Source organism: Leuciscus leuciscus (assembly GCF_965113295.1).
Source record: "Leuciscus leuciscus genome assembly, chromosome: 13".
NCBI classification, from domain to species: Eukaryota; Metazoa; Chordata; class Actinopteri; order Cypriniformes; family Leuciscidae; genus Leuciscus; species Leuciscus leuciscus.
Genome location: NC_138737.1, coordinates 2,446,996 through 2,462,138, shown reverse-complemented (window position 1 = coordinate 2,462,138; position 15,143 = coordinate 2,446,996). Strand labels below are relative to the sequence as shown.

The following is a 15,143-nucleotide window of genomic DNA, read 5'->3' as shown; positions in this document are numbered from 1 at the left end:
AATTAACACAATCTGAACTCTAAACAAAAACAAACAAAAAATTGAAACATTTCACCGCATTCTGAACCACCACATATCACCATTGTCTTTTCCATTTTTCCCCCCATTGTTGCATCAGTAGTGATTCTCTCTAATGTATATTTTTTTATTAGTATTATTACATTTATTTTTACAATTAAAGTTTTTGGCTTGTCCCTCAATTCATTTGTTCACCCTGTTATTTTTGACTATACTTTCCCTTTAAATGAAAATTGGGCAAATTAAATGACATCCTGTTATAAAGCAGTCATCACTTCTTTAGAGGGAAAACAACTCGGGCAAGTGAGAGATATTTTAACTGTTACCAACTTTATCTTTCAAATTTGATGTGGTCAATACGCCCACCCTGTTGAGGGAAATATGAAAAAAGTTAGCAGGAAAATTATAGTTTTAAAAACCATGCAATACTTTATTATATAAAACTTCTGGCTTCTTGTTGCTTAGAGACGGTGCATTGGCTGATTTTAGATCTGAATGTCCACCCTGTTAAATTATTTTATGCTTAAAGTTGAAGACGTGAATTTAAAGTTCACTGGCAATGTTTTAAATATTGTTTCCCATCTAAATCCAGTTCCAGTTGTACGTGAGCGATAGGAAACCATACGTCCATCCCATGTTTATACCACTGGTCCACCCTGGTAATATTTTGTCCACCTTGCTAAGCAGGGTTTTTTTACAACAATTTTATAAAATCAGCAATTCAGTGACAATGAAAAATTACTAGAATATCAATAATGTGCCATTTTTGATCTTCCATTTCATTTATTTTGTTTAATTTGTTTAATCATTTTTTTAACAGATGCTTTTATAGTGCAAAAATAAGAGTCCATCCATTACATCCAGATGTCAGGTGAATTATGAGGCCTTGTTTTCAGATGCTGTGTTTTCATTCCACCAATGAGCAGAAGTTTCTGGACTGTACCTGTATCGGTCGGTCGCCAAGGAAGCCAAAAGTGTCCCATAATAAACAGCGGCCCTTATATCCTCTCAGACTGCTGGCAAAACAACGTCTAAAAATAGTTTTAAGAACACTGACAGATTTTTCCAGCATTGTCAAGCTTGTGTGAATATGTCCACATCATGTCTATAAAGATTTGACCTGGGGCGTTTCTAAGCAGTTATCGTGGAAGTGTGCAAACTTATAAAGCAATTTTTACAGAACAGGGCTTTTGTGGTTCGTGTAAATAATGAATCTCATAAAAACGGGCTATGTCTTTGAAAGTGGCTTCCTAGAAATAATGGACTGAAATAGATCAAGCAGGACCGTTCTGAGAATTCAAACTTATATTATATCTTGATAAAACTGAATTCTTAGAATAAAGTCACCTATTGGAGAGAAACGAGAGGCGCGTCCTCACAGCAGCAAACACACAAGCAGCCCTTCATCGTGATCACACTATATAATGTAATGGATCACTGTGATATTTTGCTGTTCTGCTGTTAAAGATGTGTTGACAACATCCAAGTTCACTGTAAGGATTCTTTCTGAAGTGTGAATTATCCACTCATTTGAATTCTGTTACATTGTAAATCATTCCGTATTGTTTACGATCAAAACTAAACTGTTTGGAATTCTAAATAGTTTCAAACTGATACATTGTATCCTCGAGCAGAGCTTGCCCTCGCGCTCTGACTGGAAGTTAAACCTTATTTGCCGATTTCTAAGAATTTGGCTCTTGTTCGCAGACATTTGGGTCAGACATGCAAATGCAGTTCCTTGAATAGAGTAAATCTGTCATAATCTCATTAGTACTGCAGTGGAAATGCGTTGATCTTTTTATTTAATTAAATTTTTTTTTACATTATTGGTTGAGTTACTTGTACACTGTAAAATTTTGGAAATGTGCTTGTAGAATGAACCGAAAGATCATTGTTGGTTACTCTGAAGAAAGAACGGGATGTCTTTCAGCACATGAACATCTTCAGGAACTGCAACCTTTGCAGTGTTCTTGAGCTGTAGTGTTGGCCAACAGACATGCTGAACACATGACAGACTGTGTGAGTGATTGTGATGCTCTTAACTCATCTTTTTAGTCTTTCACTACGGTATTCACGGACCTGGCAGGACTTTGTGGTTTGTTCTTACGGTCAAGCTAAACTCTGAATGCAAAACTTCAGTGAGCAAGAAAGTCCAAGGCTCACATGCAGCCAGTCATGTAATACAGCCTTTATGCTTTCTGATGTCAAATCTGAATTTCATGTGTGTGTTTTTTGATGGCAATACATCAACATGACAATGTCAACATTGTCAAAACTACAATGTTGGGGTTTTTTCTTGTGTGTGTGTTGCTACCTGCTACTTCTAAATGTAAAACACAACACTGTTTAAAGGCTTGTTTTCAACATCGACAATAATCAGAAATGTTTCTCGAGCATCAGATCATCATATTAGAATGATTTCTGAAGGGTCATGTGACACTGATAGTAATGATGCTAAAAATTCAGCTTTAATCACAGTAATAAATTACACTTTTATTGACAGTTCTTTTAAATTGTAATAATATTTCACTGTTTTCACCTAAATGCAAATAAATGCAGCCTTGGTGAGCAGAAGAGACTTCTTTCAAAAACATAAAAAAATCTTGACCTTTGAATGGTTAAGTTGTGAAAATGTGTCCTGTATTCTGCTCAGTAAAGCAGATCTGTGATATCAGGAACTCAACCACAGCATTTCTTCACACAAACTGCACTTTTCTCCTGTTTCTGTTGATAAGAGCGTCTGAGACTCTCAGCAGAATCGCTGTTGATCCCGTTATTGCGAGACAAACGGTGACTGTGAAGCAGGTAATGGCACGTAACACACATCTTGTTTGTCATCTGTCAATCTGACCTCCAGGTAAAGTTTATCGGATGCACTTCAGGGATCAGCTCTCAGACGTAATCCAGGACCAGATCAAAACAAACACAGCACTTTCAGTCCTGGAACCTGACCTCTGTACTGGGGTTAATAATGTACACCTTTAATTGCTCTTTGAGTTTGAATGTATGGAGATCTTTATGAATGAGCCGTTTATCTTCATGCAAAGGATGTATTTGTATGTGACATATAAACGGTTAGAACGGGCCTTATCACGATTGGCCAGTCCATTGATCAGAACATTTACCTGAAAAACAAACTTTTGTTACATAACTTGTGTTCAGAACAGCATTACGACCCAAGAGGTGTAAAGTATCCTCTTTTTATATTATTATACTTCATTATTATACTTTGTATTTCTACTTAGAAACAGAGTATTTGTGCATTTATAAATTACACCTTCAAAGCCAATATTGCACTGACGATCATGACTTATTAAAAATATTTTTCTTACTGAGCTGACATCAAATCAAGCCAAATTATAGTCAAATGAAGCTTATTTAACACTAATAATGAACTTGTGTAAAATGTAACTTGTCACTATATGGTAATTTATGCTTGTGAAAACCATGCATTGAACATGTTACTTTTAAAATACTTAAGTATAAATAAATATGGACACTTTTTACTTTCAGAACACTTTCAGTTAGACGCCGCGTCCATATTTAAGAATAATTTTTAGTACTTAACAGAATAAGACAAAATACACTGTGATTTTTCAAAGTTGTGAATAAAACAAAGATTATTGGAGAACGTTTTACAAGAAAATATTTCAGTCTGTCCGCTTCTTAATTTCATGTTTAATACCTGCCTTATCTTTGTAATTATTTGTGAGAATTAATAGTCATTTTTGAGTGAAAACTGTGTCAAAGTAAATCCAATTGTTTTCACCCCTTCATTTTAAACTCATCTTTGATTTTTAGATTTTTCCTTGAAAAAAATTCATTATGCATTTAAATATCTCGAATGTAACTCGACACCCTCGCCTCATTTAGTATACGCGGTTCTTTGAATATGCAAATGAGCCCCGCCTCCACTCACTCACTCAGCTCAGAGATCCACTGGTTGACGATCACACGTTGATCTGATTGGTTACAAGGTAGTTTGTGACGTCAGAAACACCAGCGATTCCAAAGCGTGTTTTTGAGACTGTCTTTGGTTCACTGCAGTTTTAAGGAGAAAATACTCAGCAATGCTGTCGACTCATGAACTTACACATGGTTTGTCTTAACGCATATTAAAAACACCACATAGACATATAAACAACATTAAAAGCTGGATTTTCACCACAGGGGGACTTTAACGTAAAAAAAATTTGATGAACTTTATTATCTGCATCACTCTCTTGAACTATAAAGGTCTTGAATGAATGAAACATCATTCACACAGGAGCAGTTGTCTTTCTCTCAACCCTGCTTGATGAAATAAGAGCCCTGTACTGACTCCCAAAGCCCGCGTCTATCCCCCTGCATATGTCTAGTGATCCCCCTGCGTGTGACTTATGGCTAAAATTAGTTTTTAGAGAGCACAGGAGTCAAATTCAATCATAAGGCCAGCCTGATGCGACGCTGCATACAGTACATGAGCGCACTATCAAGATCCACTGGATTGTGTTACCAAGATACTCAACTCTTCTGATGCATGTTAAGATATTACCTACTTTGGTTGGAGAGTAAAGGAAATAAAATACCCATATACCAAATAAAACATGCGCAAATCAATGCAAGCTCACTAATTACTTCATATGCAGTGTTGCACGTCACTACAAGTAACACAAGTTATGTAATCAGATTACTTTCTTCAGGTAACTACTGTAGTATGCATTACTTTTAAATTTACTTTTAAGGTACTTTTTCAAATAAGTAATTTTGTTGGCACTTAAATTGACTGACAACTCCTCTATGTTGAGAGATATTGTGAGTAAATTCAGAGGTGTTGTGTGTGAATATGATGGTTATTGTAGTTGTAGACTAATGTAAGCATTCGTTTACTCCTCTCACTTGCAGAAAAAACAGATTCAGTGTTCCTCAAAATGAATAAAAACATTGATATGAACACTAGTTAATATTACGCAAACCTGCAACAAACAAATGTTAAATACAACTATAGGCTACTTTATGTATTTAATCTCACTTTATTACTCAGTGTCTTTTCTGCAGACCCTCGATGATCCAATTCAATTACATAATAAGCAAAAAAGACTTTAGATAAACGTCACATTTGTGTTTCATGTTTGTGAATGTTCATGTTTTTTTACATTTCCTTCAGTCCGAGGCTTATTCATTTCAAGCTCAGCCCAGGTGAGAAAAAGTAACGCAAAAGTAACCTAACACATTACTTTTAAAAGTAACTTTCCCCGACACTGATTGTTACGTCCTGTATTGTTTTGGGAGAGTTGTTTTGTTTTGTTTTCCCTCTCTCTCTTTGCTGTTTCATCTCACAGGACCTGTGGTTGGATGATTGGATGATTGGATGATGTCAGTCCCGGACGAGCCCCCAATTATGTTACGTCCACTTTTATATTTTGCATCTAGAGGTTATAGGACGTAACACTAACAAAAGAAAAAAAAAAGAATAGATCCAATAAAATGTTATTAAAAATAGGATATTTTACTCTATTGAGGAAATGTGATATGTAAAAATTAAGAACATAACACTGATCATGAGACATTGTACTTCTATGGAAGCTTGCCTCTGCCACTGTATATAAAAAAAAGTGACTTTTTATCTACCAATTTTTAATAATAATAAATAATAATAAATTTTATTTGTAAAGCACTTTACATTTGACACCAAATCTCAAGGTGCTACAATAGAACATAATTAAAAACAATACAGTATACAATAAAAACGCAACGTTAAAAAAAAAAAAAAAAAGTTATTTTAGTTATTTTCTTGCGCAATTCTGAGATATGAACTCGCAGATGCAAGAAAAAAGTTTTTTATCATGTGGTAGAAACAAGCTCCTATACTTTTATACAGACATACATTGCATAACTGGCCTATTCGGATTGCCAAATGAAAGAAGAATTAAAAGTTTAATTCTAGTTAAAAGATTTATAGTTAAAACTTCTGGCATTTGAAGACGTCTAACAACCAATCTTTTTATACACCAGGCTTTTCCCCCGTAACACCCCCTCGGTAGGTTACAGATGGATGGTTTATAGGTTGGTGTCCCCCTCACAGATAGTCATAAATCTCCGTGGAGTGAGTTTTGGCACGGACACGTATGTCCTCCACCAGACTCTGACGTATTCTGCAACCGGAGACAGACAGCTTTGCTGCAGGATTATGTCTTACAGAGTCGCCGTTTATATGTGGGCCTATTAACGATAATTACTGCTATTAACCAAGAAAATACCCTGTACTGACCTGATAACTCTGATTAATTATGTTTGGCTTCAGTTCTTTTTTTCTATATGCACAGGGCTAATTCTATAATCACAAACATATGCAAATGCACATTACAGTGAGTTAGAAGGGAAGAAGACCACTTCTCATGAAAGTGAGTGCAGTCATTTTTTGTTATTTAATATGAAACAGGGCAATGCAGATACAAACTGATTATGCAAACACAATGCAGATACAAACTGATTATGCAAACACACACTTTATGTTCACATTTATGTAATGAATAAAGAAATTATAGCTGAACCAAAATAGCCAACCTTAAAGCCTTTTTTCAGACTTGTTTTCAGGCCACAGCAAAAATAAACAAAATCTTACAAAATAAGTTCGATCTCAGGAGTTTTCCAGAAATTAAAACTCTTGAAGTGTTATTAATTTTTATTAATTTCATTTTTATATTTTAATAGGCTATTTGTTATTTTTATATGTGTGTGTGTGTGTGTGTGTGTGTGTGTGTGTGTGTGTGTGTGTGTGTGTGTGTGTGTGTATATATATACATATAATGGTCTAAGTTTTAGTTCACTATAATAACCCTGACTTGAGGCATGTTAAGGCGGTCAATAAAGTTTATTTTTATTATTAACTTTTAATTGCTTTTTTGTCTAACAATAAACAACATGTTACAGGTCTATGTCGGTTTCTCTGCCCTGTGAGAAAATGTGAAATTCTATGAGTCACTTCCATTGAAATTTCACAGAATGTCACATGTCTCTTCTGGCAGCTCAAGCTGTATTTCAGTAGTGAAAGAGGATGGGCCTGATTTACATACGACCCAATGACTTCCAGCCGTGATTGGTCTTGAGACTCTGACACCAATGACGGATTTCAAATGCGTAGAACCCGGTGGCCAATCAGAGTCCGCCTCTTCACTCAGTGGGCGTGTCTAAGGACTTTTCTAGACTCGATCAGCGCCGTTACCGGCATTTCAGAGTTTCACCGCCGGCAGGCGAAAGTGTTCTTGTGTTATTTATTTATTTATTGTCGAAGACTTTTACTGTTTTGAAGATGTTGTGCCTGTGCCTTTATGTGCCCGTCCATAATTCAGATCATGTCGAGGTGGACTATTTTGAGTCGAATGGATTACCGTCCGAGCTGAAGTCGCTCAAGTCTCTCAGCGTCCTTCTGCCGTCGCAGGAATTCTCCACGTACCGAAAATGGAAGAAGGTAAAAATGATCAAATCATATGTACATTCTTTCTAATCTTTCTTTATATATTATTCAATGTAAGCGGACCTTTGGATAAAGTAAAAAGTAGTTGATTTTTTTTTTTTTTTTTTTAAGAAACTACACATTTTTGACGCATGACGTTTCCGGTGCTCGTTCCTCTTTCCTGCGCGCGCGTTTCCGTGAAAATGACCATATTTGGAGTTTCCCCCAGAGCGCTTAAAGGGATAACTCACCCTAAAAAAAAAAAAATTCTGTCCTAATTTGCTTACCCTCAAGTTGTTCCAAACCTGTATGAATTTCTTTCATTTGCCGAACACAAAAGAAGATATTTTAAAGAATGTTGGTAACCAAACACTTCCACAGTATGAACACAATTCTTATCAGCATAAAATAAATAAATAAATAATTTCATCAGATGAAAGAAATTCAACTTGAGGGAGATTAAATGATGACAGATTTTAAATTTTTGGGTGAACTATCCCTTTAAAACTATTGACTAATTAAAGTGCATCAATAATGTGTTCAGTGTTATAGCCTCATCAACACCATGGTACTGTAACTTAATAGTTTTATATACTACTTCAAGATTCATACTTAAATGTAGTCGTTTTTTAATTGAAGCTGTATGGCGCCCCTAGTGGTGCAGTTTCAATGAGACAATCAGAATTGATAGGTCCATAAGTTTATTGATTATGATTGTCTGAGCTGTTGCAATAATCTGAATGAATGTACAAACATGATTATAATCTCACGATCAGATTTTCTATATAACGCATTCAATAATTACAACGACAGGAGACTGAGAGTGTGATCCGATTATGAGTTAGTAGTTAATAGTTTTTTTATTTATTGTAGCATCAGTGAAAAGCACAGACACTTTTACCTGGGTTTCACAGGCCTTGTATTGTGTCAGGTGTCTTTAAAGCCTGTAGCTCATTTGATCTGCATAGTTTCCCGTCTTATAACTAAAGACACTCATTCCCTCTGTTCTAGTTTTCCAGCTGCCGGTTTTCACACACTAACCTTACTGATTGTGCAAGGATTTGCTGCTGGAATGCATTGGATATTTGCAGTTGCACACACTGATTAGATTTGGTTGCATTAAAAATGGTCATCTTTTCCTCCCCACAGAAAACATTGAAAACTGAAGAGAAAGAGCATGATGGGCAGCTGGACTTTGAAGAGTTCGTTCACTACCTCCAAGACCACGAGAAAGACCTGAAGCTCGTCTTCAAAAGCCTGGATAGAAAGAAAACTGGTATTATACCTTGTGATGCAATACTTGATTTACAAACTCACAAATTGGTGCTTTTTAAAATGACTGACGTTTCTTTAATTTGTGTCTTGTCAGGTCAAGTGAACGCCAGTGACATTATGAACTCCTTGCGAGATCTTGGAGTCCATATTTCCCTGCAGCAAGCGGAGAAAGTCCTTAATAGGTGAAATATTGTTTGAATAAAAAAATTGCCCATGTTGACTTAAGTCTTGCAACTGGTTTAGTTTACCTTCCAATGTTTAGCTCTCATTATATTTTTTGTATTTTAGACACTTACAGTTAGTTTATAACTATATAAATGCATTGACCTCTTGGTCATTTGATCTCTTAATGAATCAGAGCTTTGTTAGAATTTATCACTTGTTAAATTCATTAAGCGCAGAGTTTGTTTCCAGGTTGTAATCGGTCTTCCTTCTCTCTTGTTTGTCTTTTTCCTCTTGTAGCATGGACAAAAATGGCACAATGACTATCGACTGGAATGAGTGGAAAAAGTATCCCACTCTGCAACCTGCCGAGAACATTCCCGAAATCATCCTGTACTGGAAACACTCAACCGTAAGAGTTTCTCCCTCGCTCAAACTAATGCTAGTCCAAATCCTCAGAATTAAACGACCTGAAAGGCCCGTTTAGTTAAAAAGCGGCTTTATTCCTGATGACTGCAAAGCGATTGATATGGGGATCCGATTGATATGGGGATCCGATTGATATGGGGATCTGATTAATATGGGGATCTGATTAATATGGGGATCTGATTAATATGGGGATCCGATTAATATGTCTGCAGGGAGTTATTCAGGTTTCTTAAAAGGTGTGTAAAATAGGCTGGCTTGAGATTAAGGATTGCTGTAGGACCGTAGGCCTCATGATATACGGTTGATGGCGCTCGTAAAGTGACTGTGCCTAAAATATCGACAGGAACACTGTGATCTAGGACAGGCTCCAGTTTAATAGGTGTAACGTTGCAGCTACTAAATCTAAACTAGTCTGTGTCCTGACTGCTAGAGTTCATGCATAAATCCATTACATTTTGCAAGTCAAATATCAGAGTACTCAAATTAAACCAAGACTAACTTATGCAACAAGTCTTGTTGACGTGCACAATTAGCTGTTCAATTGTAAACTTGATCTAGTCGTTTGATTTGTTAAATTTCAGTATCAGTGACCTATTTAATGGCAGTTTAAACTGGACCGCAGCCTTTGTCCTCAAGTTCAGTGCGCAATAATATGGACTCTGATGCAATTTGCGCAAGTTTACGAGGGTTTCTAAAGTCCACAATGGATTTTTCGATCAAATGGCACCTTGGTGCGTCAAAAACGTTTTGGCTGCGTCACTGGTCGGGTCAGAACACACTTGACACACACACTGTTGCTGCCAAGGTCATTGCACTTTAGTTCTCTTGAAGTAGCATTAATGCAAAATACTAGTCGTCTTTCGCTGATTTACACACGTTGGTTAATTGTTAATTGGTTAATCTGTTTCTTTGTAGATCTTCGATGTGGGAGAGAACCTGATGGTACCAGATGAGTTCACGTCGGAGGAGCACATGACCGGGATGTGGTGGAGACATCTGGTCGCCGGTGGAGGAGCTGGAGCCGTGTCTCGAACCTTCACTGCGCCGCTCGACCGACTCAAAGTCCTCATGCAGGTACGATGATCACCTGACCTGCTGCGTCTTTCTGGGTTCAAGAGAACTAGATTAGTGTTGCATCTTGTGTCTTATATTAAAATCTGTTAAGTTAGTCACTCAAGGGCGTAGTCTTTAATGAATCCCAGCCTCAGCTTTCTCTGTAGACTGAAAGAGGTTTTATTTACACAAGCATTTTCCTTCAAATCCCTCCTTCAGTCCTCAAGCCCTTAATCAACCAAGTATGTTAGGTAAAGGGCAAGCAAAATGGGAAGAATGTCAAAATAATGAATTATTTGAAATAAATCCCTCTTAAATCCAGACATAACCACGTTTTTTTATAGGCCATTCAGACTGAAGAACCACCAAAATATTAATAATATGGTTTTTATCAGGGATAAGGCAAACTTATTTTGCAAGATTGGCCCAGAAAAACTGGTTTCATAATTATATGGCCAGAACAATTGGGTTTTGTTACCCAAGAGTCATAAGTGTAGTTAATCAGTATCATAAATGTATGTTCCGGGGAACAGAATAATTATTATACAGATTATTCAAGCGTCCAATCAGAATCCGAGTGGTCAAGCACACCCTCTGTTTTGCTCTCTGATTGGTCCGATACGAGATACGAGTGGACATTGTCATGACTGTGTGATAGTGAGGATCTGTGTCAGCTTAGTCATGTTTACGTCAGCCGTTACTCAATTGGACTTTAATCGTTCAGTTGATTCGGTTTAAAACCTTTCACCTACATTTTTCAACATACTAAACTTTGCTCCCCTGCTTGTGAGGGTCTAAAATCTTGTGTTTTACTTGTGTATCACTGAAACCATATAAAGTGTGATATCATCTGTTATTATTATTTAGACATAACCGGTTCTAATAAACCTCTTATTTTCTTGTCTCAGGTACATGGTACTCATGGCAACAACATGTGTCTCATGAGTGGTCTCGCCCAGATGATCAAGGAAGGAGGGATGCGTTCGTTATGGAGGGGCAACGGCATCAACGTCATCAAGATCGCACCCGAATCAGCCCTCAAGTTCATGGCTTACGAGCAGGTAATGGATGAGAGCTGATGCGCTTCCTTTGTCAGGGATGTAAATGTCCGACATGAGAAAGTATGAAAAAATTGGTGCATGTTTGAAAACGAGGAAACAGGGTTATTCTCAGCAACTAAAGTCAAACCAACTTTGTGCGTTTCATTAAATGCATGACTTTTCTTTTGTGGACAGATTAAACGGCTGATGGGAAGCAGTCAGGAAACTCTGGGGATCGGTGAACGTTTTGTAGCCGGTTCCCTGGCAGGAGTCCTTGCTCAGAGCACCATTTACCCCATGGAGGTGCGTCTCCGAAGCAAAACTGCTCATTACACGCACGCACGCACGCACGCACGCACGCACGCACGCACGCACGCACACGCATGCATACATACAGTAGTCAACATTTGAAGTGGATCAAAACCTTTCATCAAAGTTATACATGAATTTTGAACAATACCAGTTCTTGTCTTAGGACAACTTTGATGAACTTTTTTGATCCACTTCAAATGTTGACTACTGCATTTCATTATAGATGTTTAGACATAAAGAAAGATAGAGAATATTTTGCTTAAAGTCTGTTTTAGTAGCATTAAGATATTTTGTGCTCTACTTAAATGTCGTGGTTGTGCTTCATATGTACGCTGTGATTATATCTGGATACATGGAGTTTTTAGGACATTAATTTTTTGTTTGTTTTAGATTTCAATTTGTAGTATCAAACTAGCCAGAGAAGCTATCAGACAACCAATGCTATAATGAGAAAATCTGTAATGCTCTTCTGTTCAGGTTCTCAAAACTCGTCTGGCGTTAAGAAAGACGGGCCAGTACAAGGGCATCTCAGACTGTGCCAAACAGATCCTGAGGGTGGAGGGAATGTCTGCGTTTTACAAAGGCTACGTTCCGAACATGCTGGGCATCATCCCGTACGCTGGCATCGACCTGGCAGTCTATGAGGTGAGCAGAGGAATGAACACGTCATAATATTCCTCATTTATATAATTCATACGCAGAATAAAGGGGCGGGGCCTAGTTGAGTTAAGTTGGTGTGTTAAACTGGTGGTTATGGTAAGGGGCGGGACATTTCCCAAACACGCTTAAAGCACTTGACCAATCAGAACACACTGCTCCAGCTGACCAATCAGAGCACAGTGTGCTTTTCAGAAGGAGGGGCTTCATAGAGACGGGAACTAAACGGGGTGTAACTGACCGACTGGGAAGAGAGGAGCTGCGAATATGGGAAAAATAATGAACATTGAAGCATGAAAACCTGTTCTAGTAAAGAAAAAACAAGACTTTGTAAAGGGCATAATAGGGAGCAATCACTGGAGATGTCATTTACGAACAGAAAATGCTAATTTTTGTTTCCTAATCTTGCTCTTTATAGACATTAAAGAACTCTTGGCTTCAGCGCTATGGCACGGATAATGCGAATCCGGGTGTGTTTGTGCTTCTGGCGTGTGGTACGGTCTCCAGCACGTGTGGCCAGCTCGCCAGTTACCCACTGGCTCTCGTACGGACACGCATGCAGGCGCAAGGTGAGCTCCAGGGTTTATAATGTATAAAGTGTTGTTTCTCATGGTTATTTATATAGCGCTTTTTACAATATAGATTGTTTCAGATCAATAGTATTGTTGAATATTAAATATGTTGTTTTTATTCCTGCAGCTGCAGTCGAGGGCTCTTCCCAGGTGTCGATGTCGGGACTCTTCAAGCAGATCATGAAGACCGAGGGCCCGACGGGTCTCTATCGGGGTCTGACCCCAAACTTCCTGAAGGTGATCCCCGCGGTCAGCATCAGCTACGTGGTGTACGAGCACATCAAGTCGTCGTTAGGAGTGCTGTCGATATGAGGCTTGTAAAGGCTCGATGGAAGGACTAAATCTCAGGGTTGTGAACCTCGAGGTGTTGGAGGATCTCAATCTCAGGGTTGTGAACCTCGAGGTGTTGGAGGATCTCATTCTGTGAATGTGAGGGTGGAGGATGATGACACTGTTAATTAACATCTCATTATTTATTCAGTTTGAAATCTGTCGGAAAAAAAAGTTCGAAAGCTGAAATCAGGGACCAACTTATTCGATTTCATGTGACCAGTGTGTGTGTGTTGCTATATATATATATATATATATGTGTAAAAATGCATATATATATATTCGATTTTGTGTGTGTGTGTGTGTGTGTGTGTGTGTGTGTGTGTGTGTGTGTGTGTGTGTGTGTAAGTGCCACTGAGAAAGAATCAAGTGCTGTTATGATCCAGTTGGGCAATGCAATCGAATCAACACTACAAACACAGCATTATGTCATGCTGATTAAAGTTGCACTGCCCACTTTCTTACTAATGCTGCTCTATATTGACTGAAGTATTGTATTTATACATCTTTAACCAGATATTTATTTATATTGTGGCATCTGAGAGTTTAATGAATGTGTTCGTTGCACAGAGTCTCTGTTAAAGCCAGTGTTTTTCACTAGTTAAACTGTTTAATCCTAATTCTGGTTATTTTAAATCGGCACAGTGATGTTCACCTTGCCTTTAATATAAGAGAATGTCTGGTTGATTTGAAAACAAATGCACTTTAATTGCTTTAGTCAATTGTGAATGTAACAGTGTAACGACTAATCTCGCAACCTTGTCAAAGAGTGTGAGCGTTTTTGTAATGGGGACCAAATGTTGAAGTAATAAATGCACATGATTTGCTTACTCGCAGTATTGCTTGGGTATTGAAGGTTTTGAGTTCACGAGTTTTCTACATTAATGCACAGGTTTGAGGTGTTTGGAAACCTCTATCCGGAACACTGGAACGGTTTTTGGGAATTGATGATTTGAGTTCATCAGAGTTTCATTGTAATAGTATTTGTTTCAGGCAAAGTGGCTCTTATTTTAGTTTGTTTAAGAGATTTGTTTTCCCTTAAATGTCATTTTATTTTTTCAATAAAAACATAATATTCAAATTGTTGTCTCTACTGAATATCAAGATAAACACCAATGTTTAACATTTTTACAAGGTTTAACTACATTATTTTTTTAACATTGAATTAATTCATTCTAGTTCATGTTAATTATGATGTTTATTAATATTTTATTTTTTTAAATCATAAGTTATTTAATGGACCAGAACTGGCATGAAATAACAATAAGAATCTGTGTTTTTATGAACTGACCTTAATGATGAAAAAAATTCTGTAACTTGGTGTTCGGTGTTAATTTAAGTTAATGCATTGTAAAGTGTTTCCAATTTTATATAACTTACTAATATGTAGCCATAATATTTATTAATAATTTAAATCGTGGTAAGTTCATATACTAAATAATTTTTTTTTTTTAAACATGCTAATTGTCTATTTAAAACTAACTGTTCTGATCATTTACTCTGGAAATAAATGTTCCAATATTTCACTGTTAAAGCAATTTAAACTACAACAGTTCATAGTTTTATATGAATTTTATTACATATTTAAGTTAGGCTTTAAAAAAAAAAATTCTGATGAAATCATGGTTGATAAAGAATCTGTCGATGCCCTTCTTACATAATGTGTAAAGCCAAAATCATAGTTCAACATCTGACTTACACAAGATTACAGGTTCAGTCCTAGTTATATCTGACCTGGTCTCTGAACTGTTCAGATCATATCTCTGCTTTATCGTGCAACTACAGGACTGGATTAAACTGCAGTGGTCATTTCATGTCGGCCTTTTCTTTGTCCTGAAAAGTGTTTGAACACTGACATCT

At 37.1% G+C, this 15,143-nt stretch overlaps 1 protein-coding gene across 2 annotated transcripts; it reads left to right on the top strand.

Moving 5' to 3' along the window:
* Window positions 1–7,220: 7,220 nt before the first annotated feature.
* slc25a25a (solute carrier family 25 member 25a) lies at window positions 7,221–14,364 on the top strand. Of its 2 annotated transcripts, XR_014211203.1 has the most exons (11): window positions 7,221–7,468; window positions 8,603–8,729; window positions 8,823–8,910; window positions 9,191–9,302; window positions 10,235–10,393; window positions 11,281–11,433; window positions 11,608–11,715; window positions 12,202–12,369; window positions 12,800–12,950; window positions 13,081–13,317; window positions 13,357–14,364. XR_014211203.1 is itself a non-coding variant. In XM_082188587.1 (10 exons), the coding sequence occupies exons 1-10, from the start codon at window positions 7,310–7,312 to the stop codon at window positions 13,263–13,265; spliced, it is 1,410 nt and encodes a 469-aa protein (XP_082044713.1). In that variant the 5' UTR covers window positions 7,221–7,309; the 3' UTR covers window positions 13,266–14,364. The 2 variants fall into 2 exon arrangements, 1 of the variants encoding a protein (XP_082044713.1); XM_082188587.1 differs by having other exon boundaries at window positions 13,081–14,364.
* Window positions 14,365–15,143: the final 779 nt, after the last annotated feature.